Source organism: Trichophyton verrucosum, assembly GCF_000151505.1.
Source record: "Trichophyton verrucosum HKI 0517 chromosome Unknown contig00092_1.f1.exp, whole genome shotgun sequence".
In the NCBI taxonomy this organism is placed as follows: Eukaryota; Fungi; Ascomycota; class Eurotiomycetes; order Onygenales; family Arthrodermataceae; genus Trichophyton; species Trichophyton verrucosum.
Genome location: NW_003315581.1, coordinates 1 through 8188, shown reverse-complemented (window position 1 = coordinate 8188; position 8188 = coordinate 1). Strand labels below are relative to the sequence as shown.

Below are 8188 nucleotides of genomic sequence, written 5' to 3'. Positions count from 1 at the left end.
GAGAGAGAGAGAGATAGGAAATGGTGGGAAAACACAATAATGAAAATCAGAAGAATAACACCAGAGCCGCCCAAGTTTTTTTTTTCCAGTTCCAGGTCATGAAATGTCCCTCTTTCGCAAAAGAAAATGAATGATTTATTTTGGATTATGCACCACCAGGGTTCAAAGAAAAAAGGGAGTCGGGTATTTGGCTATCCCGTTCGAGATGTGGTTAGTACTTTAGGAGCAAGTGGGTGGGTGAGAGAAGTAACAAAGTGCCGTATCCCGCTGGCATGTGTTCATTATTGCATCCGACATGGCCACCCTGGTTCACGGTCCTCCATGGTCCTTCCAACCTAAGTGTAGTCTTGTCAATGAGAGAGTCACAGAGACAAGAGACAAAAAGTGTTGGGTTGCATTGTAAACGTAAAAAAGTAGCACACACACACACGGGGCGATAAGGGCCCAGCAGGATCGAATCTGTGTCTAGGCTAAAAAGGTCCAGGCGAGAGAAAGAGAGGGAGAGAGAGAGAGAGAGAGAGTTGGTGTACTGCAGCACCAGTAACTTTGAAAATAGGTCGAAGAAAAGGCAGAAGATAAACAAAGGTATCAGATGTTCTTCCCTGCGTGTGGGGGTTCGGTAATATGTCAAAGTATGTAGAGAGTTGAGGATAATAATGGTCAAAACATCGGTCGTATACGGGGATGAAAAGGGTTCCCTTGTCCGAAGCTTGCCCCGTCTGCCGAAGTTTCAAATCGAGCCGTCCAGGCTAGGAAGGAGATGCAGTCAAAAATAAATAATACCACCCTTTGGACAGGAGCTGGTCCTTCGCTAACCTGACTAGGATGAGGCCGGGAACGATATCACTAGTCGGAGGATGTGACAGTTGAAAAACGAAAAAAAAAAAAGAAAAGAGAAAAAAGAAAGCGAAGAGGAGTAAAAAAAAAAAGTCGTTGTGGCCAGCCAGGGTGTGTGTGTGGTTGATTCTTTTTTTACTTTGGCTGCTTTCCGTCTTCCGTGCCTTGTCGGGAGCAGCAAAAAGAGAGTGCGAATAATGTTTTTAGTATTATTATTCGCAGATGCCTGAGGGTCGGCGATGCGGAAACGGGAATTTCCCTATATGGATGGCTGCATACATGGATGCGACATCGCAGAGACTCAAAAGAGTGGGCCGAGAAGGGAAAGCAGATCTTGTGCAAGCTGAGGAGCAAGGAGAGTTGGTGGTCGTCATATGGTGGTGGTGGTGGCAGCAGCAGCAGCAGTGGGAGGGCGATGATGGTCGTGGTCGTTGGGAGAGGACGATCGCAGGGCCCCCGGAGCTGAGCCGGAGCTGAGGCAGCGCCAGCAGAGCGAGGTAACCCAGGAAATCCTAGCCAGAGAAGAGAAGCCGGGCGAGTTCGTTAGCAGGAGACCAGTTTCTCCTGCAGTGGCGCTGGCGGTTGGCGGAGAGCGTGGGCCTTGGGGTTGGAGGACGCAGCAGCGGCGAGGATCTCGTAATTTAGTTTTTCCCGCATGCGGTCGGTGTCACTGACGTCGGCGCCTTCACGGGTGCCCCAGGTCGTCTACGGAGGAGCGAGGCCGCCGGTTAGCAGGAAGCACAACCATATTATTTTAACGGCGGGTGATATTGGCAACAATGGGTGAGTGGCATGATTGTGACGGAGATGGCAGGGCAATAATAATAATAATAATAATTAAATTTGGCTTTTTGCAGGGAGGTGAAACAAAGGGCGACAAGAACGGCCGGCCCGGAGAGTCTTTGACGGCCCAGAAGCGGGCAGCTCGACCACGACACACACGGAGACGGGGACTGGGACGGGGACGGGGACGAGGACAGGAAAGACGAGGACGACGGGAGGAAGACACATACCACGTTGAGGGTGAAGGCGGCATAGAGCTTGATGAGGCCGTGGAAGTAGCCGAAGAAGATGGAGACGGGCAGCAGCAAAAAGTCGGCCGGATAGCGGATGTAGTGGCCCAGCAGCTTGATGAACTTGCTGACGAACATCCAGAGCAGCAGCGCGTTGAAGGCCCATGTCCGCTGCTGGGGGTCCCAGGCCTCGGTGCCCTTGTAGCAGAAGGCCAGCAGGCAGAGGTCGCCGACGAGGGCGGGCGGCGAGAGCGTCGTCAGGAAGACCGCATACGTGCTCCACGGCTGGCGGCTGCAGAGGTCAGCAAGGACATATAAAGACAGAGAAAGACGGACAGAGAAGAGACTTACAACCAGACGACCTGCTCCTGGACGAGGGTGGTGAGGTTGCTGCGCCAGTTGCTGCGGGACCAGCGGACGCACTGCTTGAGGAACTGCGGGTTGTCCTCGAGCGTCGTCTGGATCTCGGCCTCCGGGTGGTACTGGAAGTAGGTCTCCCAGCCGTGGGTGACCATCCAGCGCGAGAGGAAGTTGTCGTCGTCGGCGTTGAGCTCGTAGCGGCCGAACCACCACTCCTCGTTGGTGAAGCCCAGGGTGAACTCGCGGTCCTGCAGGATCTTGGTGCGGTACGCAACGGTCCGTCCCGACAGGCACGGCATCCCGCCGTCCATGTGCGTCGTGGCGGCGCAGTCGAAGTTGCGGCGCTCGAGATACAGGGCGCCCAGGAAGTCCCACGCCCGCTGCATCGAGAACAGCGGCGCGCCGACCCTCCGCAGGCGCTGGCAGGTGGTGACGCCGCCGTAGATGGGGTCCTTGTCGAACGGCGCCAGGATCCATTTGAGCTCCGTCCTGGGCCAGCTCACGTCGTCGTCCACGAAGACGGTGATCTCGGTCCGCACCTCCGGGATTGCGCGCACCATCTGCCGCCGCTTGTTGGGCTTGGGGATGCTCAGCAGCTGGATCCTCGTCCGCGAGGCCGGCATCGTCGCCAGCATGCGCTCCGCGTTGGCCCGGTTGGCGTCGATGGTCACCAGGAAGATCTGGTAGGGCTCGTTCAGCAGGATGGTCCGGATGGTCTCCTCGAGCTCCTCGCCGCAGCCGGACAGGGACGGGATGATGATGGATACATCCTGGGACGTCAGCTTGGGATTCTCCGGCGGCGGGATCGGTCGAAACGTCCAGACGGCAAACAGGTTGACCACCAGTCGCAGGTACCGGTACACACTATCAATCAGACACACACACACACATCCCTCCCAGTCAGATGCAAAATGTCCAGAGAAGCAGGAAGAAAAAAGAAAAGAAAGGGAAAACAACTCACAATAACAGCTTGAAGGCTAAGAGATATGTGAACTCAAAAGCCATCATGATGGTCTTACTGTCTCCCGTTTCTTTTTCTTTTCTTTTTCTTTTCCTTGCTGTTCAATTGCAATATCAAAAACAAAGTCTCTAAGCTCCTGGCTGAGATATTAAATCTGATCTTATTTTATCTTATTTTATTTTTTTTGCTCAAGGGAAAGGAGACGGTCTCCCCCAGTCCCGGGTATCTCACTCGCGAGGTTCACAGTGTTATCAATTCATGTGAAGCTGCTTCTTTATCTCTATTTTGTGGTATTCTTGGTGAATTTTGGTAGATGTGGTGGGAAAAGCTGCCAATTGAAGCAAAGCCTGGCTGGTGGAAGAGGAACACAGGGGGGTATAAACCAGGCACGCTCAATGGTAGGCGGAACCAAGCAGAGAAGAGAGAGAGAGAGAGAACAGTCGAGCAGGAAAGCAGAAGATTGGCAGCTTTATTGAAAAGGAGCGGACGGGCGAGAAGTAATAAAGCAAGAGGACCAAGAAGGAGGGAGAAATTAAGCAACAAGGGCCGAGGTATAAGTATATATTAATTAAGGTTGACTGACTGAGTCCAGATGGAATGAAGATGCAGAGAGGTAGAAGAAGACGAAGGAAAGGAAGCAGAAGATAAGAAGAGCGAGGGAGAGAAAAAGGAGGGAGGGAGAGAGGGAAAGGGAGGAAGAGAGGGAGAGAAAAGACAGAGCTGGCCGGCCGGTGAACGGCTTCTTGAAATAATAAGAACAACGGTCGTCCTCTTCTTCTTCTCTTGCAGCCAGGCAGGAAGGGATTCTCCGTACTTTTCTGGCTCGAACTGCAAAAAAAGAGAAGAAAAAAGGTTAAAAGGTAAAAAAAACATAGAAGGTCAATTAGGGTGGAACAAGGTAAGTGAATCAGCGGGCCCTCCACCCCCCTTCAGCGAGGGCTAAAGTGAGTTTTTTTTTGCAGGGTGGAGAGCTTCGTATGGGTTTGGCTAAACCTGAGCATCTTTTAATGCAAAATAAAGCTGAAAGTGAAAAAAGAGAGAGAGAGAGAGACGTTGACAGCAAAGTAGAAGTCCCAGTGGTGGTTGGTGATTTGGTAGGCTGTACGGAGTAGTTCAAATTCATTTCCAGCTCAGGAGGTTTAAGGGGTTTGACCACGGAGTATCAACTACAGCTATACATAACTCCACCACCGAGTCACAACAACTAACAGCGAAGTAAAGTAAACAACGGCTGCCAGTGAGAGGCAGAGCTCTGCTACGGCCGGTTTAAGCTTCGCACAAGTCGAGTGCGATGCTTGAAAGGCGAAGGGAAGAGGGAAAAAGCAATTCGGTAGACCTTTTTCCAGAATCCTTCCTTTTGATCTCTCTCTCTCTCTCTGTGCTGGCCGTCCTGTCTCTGTCTCTCTCCTTTGCCCTTTTCTCCTTTTCCAGGGCCGATATCTCTGTCTCTGCGAATCGGTTCGGCTCCCCTCGAGTCCTCCTGCTTCTCTTGCTGCCGCTTGTTTGATAAGAAAAGAAAAAAAAAAGATTCCTATGATGTAAAATTAACAAAACAGCTTAATTAGTTAGTTAGTTAGCCCTTGCAAAGCCTCTCTCCCTGGGCGCGCATGGTGGAGTTCTTCTTCTGCGTCTCCTCGTTGCTTTTTTTTCTTTTCTTTTTTTTTGTCTTCTTCTTCTTCTTCTTCTTCTTCTTCTCCCTTGCTGTCTTGCATGCGGCCCCCTGGTCGACGTCGACGTATAGAGACGGAGTGGGCTTCGTACTATCGTGAGTTTGGCTGGTTAGCTGTTTGGGGGTATATAAAACACGCACGATAAGAGAGCAGCATGCTTTTTCGCCATCTGAGAGGACAGACATGGGTGATACTACCTTACCTGCACAGGGGTCTGGCTGGTTGACGGGCAGAGAGATAGATGGCCATAGTAGGCGATGCTGAGGACTCCATTCAAGCATCTAAACTACGCTCGCTACTACTGCTTTTCTCCTCTGGTGGGGGTTGCGGCGGCTGGACATCTCCATAACTGCGTAACCAGATACGTCTGTCGGCGAAACATCAGTGGACAATCCCATCAGAGGAAGTGCTCTGTAGAGCGAAAGAAGACTCAGCTAGTCAGGCACAAGTGAAGACGGCAGAAGGGAAATTTCCCACCTGTTTCGCCCTAGCCAGGGGGGGGGTGGTTAGAGAAGGGCCACTGAGTCAAAACATGCGATGGCGAATTTTAACCCAAAGACGAGACGAACTGGAGCCGCCCCCTTCCTCTCCTTCGGGTGATCGCCCTCCAAGTTATACGGAGAGAGGATACCTGAAGGGTTATGCTCAGAGGGGGGGAGGGAAGGGTGACAGGATGAACGCGATCAGCATGGCTCTGTGGAAGGGAGTGAGGGTAAACTAGTTTAAGTAGATGGCCATCATCCTGATTCCCGATCTTAAGGATCAGGATTGTTTTATATATAGAAAAAAAGACGTTGCCAAAGCTACTCCGTATGGACACTGGCGGGTGGGAGGAGGGGGGGGGGGGCGCAGTATATGCATCCTGATATCCAGAAAATTATATCGGAGACCGCTTCGAAGGGGCCATCCTTCTGCTCGGTAGATGGCAAGTGCTTGAAACCTGGGTGCTACACAGCACAGCAGCAGCAGCAGTCCCGAGAGGTCCCAAGTCGGATCCCTAGGAGATCCCCCTGGTTGAGGCGAAATCACTACCCCATACTCCATTGACTAATAACACTCGGGAGGTTGATGGGCACAACAGAGCACTTTTTTACCCCCCCCTCCCCCGAATAAGCATATACGAGAGCAGGAGTATAGCATATCACTGTCGCGTGGTCGGCTCTCGCCACGTCTGTCGGTTAATGTATATATAAATATAAATATAATCTTTCATTTGATCGTTGTCCTTGGGGTGCCGTAGCTATATGCCAGAGTCGACGCCGAACCGAAACTGCAACCCCCTTCCCCCCGAAGTGCTTAAATCGGGTCGTCTCCAGCCCTGTCCTGCTCTGCTGGCTGGCGGGCGGCTTCTCATCGCACCGGCTTGCCTTGTTTCCAGGCTGCTTAGGTTAACCAGGGAGGATCGGCGAGGATAAAAGTGGAGGACCATCTTTATCTCATCGCCATCTCTTGGGCTGGGAAGAGTAACGAGCGACGGTGGGCGCGTGAGTGCACCCCGTCATCGCCATAAGTAATCAATTCAACCGTCCTATCCCATCTTGTGTGTGCCTCTCTCTCTCTGGCTTCTCTCTGGTGAGAGAACACGACAGGACAGGGCCCACCAGATGCACCAGTTTCATCATCGCCAGGCCAGCAGCCTATGGCACCAACCTGAGCATCCCCGGCCTGCTCGAAAACATGCAGAGAAGCATGACTGTCAACCATCATCTTCTCTTTGGACGGGCTGGCTGACTGGCTGACCTGGGCGGTTAATTAGCAGTCTATCTCGTCCAAGGGAGGGGGGGAAGGGGGAGGAAGAGTATCAAACCAACGACTCCATCGAGCAGCTAAAAACTAGCAGTCGAGATGAACCTGAGATCACTCCGGCCATCCAATCATGCTGAAGACCAGCCTGCTAGGCTCGTTCACTAATAAGTCCACCCCCCCTAGCGGCGATCTACCTTGCCGGTTCATCGTCCAACGTGAGTTGACTTGCTTCTTCATGCTCAGTCGACGGCCAGGAGGAGCGTGGGGGGAGCAGCCAGTCTACGGCCTGTCTTGCACCCGTTTGGCTTTCGGCTGCTTCTTATTCCTTTTTCTTCTCCGGCTCCGTCTGTCGTTCAAGGTCGCTCGTTGGCTCGTTAACTGCTAACTAACGAGTTAGCTTAGTACAATTTCATGCACGTAGAAATAAGAATGCAGGGCCTGGGTCGTCGATTAACGAGTTACGCGAGAAGGCGACAGTGACTTCATCGTGGCATGCACGACAAGGGGGCTCCCCCAAAGGACGACGGCCCTCGCTCGATCTTGTGCGATAGAGAGTGCTGGCGACTCTGCCGGGCTAAAGAGCTGCATCTCCATCCCGTCCTGACACGTACATACATATCCTTACATGTTTCTCGGGCATATATTCGCCGATGCATGAGACGAGGCGAGGACCCAGCAGGCCTGCGTATATGTACGGAGTATATACATAAGTACATAAGTACTTAAGGTATAGAGACAGACAGTCGAGCAACCGACCGGCCGACCGACTGTTGCGCATGTAAGCCCTTGTTCCCGGCAAAGGGACAGGCAGGCAGGCAGACAGGCAGACAGGATACCCTCAGCCAACGGCCACCCCTGCTGATCTAACGAGGCGTTATGACGATGTGATGGAGATTCGCGAGGGATCGAATCACCAGGGAGAACTGCCTCTCAGGTCAAGTCAATCCAAGGGCGCAGCTCGCTCTCCTCTTTTCTCCTTTGTTGCGGCCAATATAACTTAGGGGGCTGCGTCTCCGTGTCTGGTAGAGATTGGTTGCCAGGCCTGCCTCGTCACCATCCAACCGTCAACCGTCAAACCAGCGGGAATGAAGTCGAAGACTCGGCAGTGGACCGTCCTGCAGCAGCTCACTAGCCTGCTGGCCAGGTGGACGAACTCGCTCGCTGGCGCTGCCTTCCCCCCCCCCCCCCCCCTGCGAGAGTTATGCCTGTCTGTCCTTCTTCGTTACGGAGGTGCAGCCATGCCCCTTGTCCATGTCCACGTCCATGTCCATTCCATGTCCATGCCCATGCGATGCACGAATAAAGCCGGCATTTCAAGCTGCCGCCCCGTTTTGAAGCCCACTGATCAAGCCTCGCTGCTCCGAATGCAACGGTGTGGGTGGCCAGTCGACAGTTCCCAGCACCATATCTGCGCCGTACTATATCCTGAGCTGCAGGCTATCTAAACCACCTGCCTACCTCGATGCCACTACTTACTTGTTGTTGTCGTGATCACTATCTTCTCTGTACGAACAAACATGACAAGCAGATGGACGAGTTGATAGGCCGCAGTACCTGCGCAGAATACGAAGAAATCCATCGACAGGCCGAGGGGATCCTCT

General features: G+C 52.8%; 4 protein-coding genes across 4 annotated transcripts; 2 read left to right on the top strand and 2 right to left on the bottom strand.

The window, feature by feature from the left end:
* Nucleotides 1–1616: 1616 nt before the first annotated feature.
* On the top strand, nucleotides 1617–3303 carry TRV_00979 (uncharacterized protein; the record flags this gene model as incomplete). The annotated part of the gene is made up of 3 exons (XM_003024812.1): nucleotides 1617–2150; nucleotides 2171–3067; nucleotides 3130–3303. 3 exons carry the CDS (start codon nucleotides 1617–1619, stop codon nucleotides 3301–3303), a joined length of 1605 nt encoding a protein of 534 aa, XP_003024858.1.
* Nucleotides 3304–3484: 181 nt separating this feature from the next.
* TRV_00978 (uncharacterized protein) lies at nucleotides 3485–4283 on the top strand (the record flags this gene model as incomplete). Its single annotated transcript, XM_003024811.1, has 3 exons — nucleotides 3485–3722; nucleotides 3789–4069; nucleotides 4134–4283. 3 exons carry the CDS (start codon nucleotides 3485–3487, stop codon nucleotides 4281–4283), a joined length of 669 nt encoding a protein of 222 aa, XP_003024857.1.
* Nucleotides 4284–4744: 461 nt separating this feature from the next.
* TRV_00977 (uncharacterized protein) lies at nucleotides 4745–5122 on the bottom strand (the record flags this gene model as incomplete). The annotated part of the gene is made up of 1 exon (XM_003024810.1): nucleotides 4745–5122. The coding sequence occupies one exon, from the start codon at nucleotides 5120–5122 to the stop codon at nucleotides 4745–4747; it is 378 nt and encodes a 125-aa protein (XP_003024856.1).
* Nucleotides 5123–6272: 1150 nt separating this feature from the next.
* TRV_00976 (uncharacterized protein) lies at nucleotides 6273–6581 on the bottom strand (the record flags this gene model as incomplete). Its single annotated transcript, XM_003024809.1, has 1 exon — nucleotides 6273–6581. A coding segment is annotated over one exon (309 nt), but the record flags the coding sequence as incomplete, so codon positions are not given.
* Nucleotides 6582–8188: the final 1607 nt, after the last annotated feature.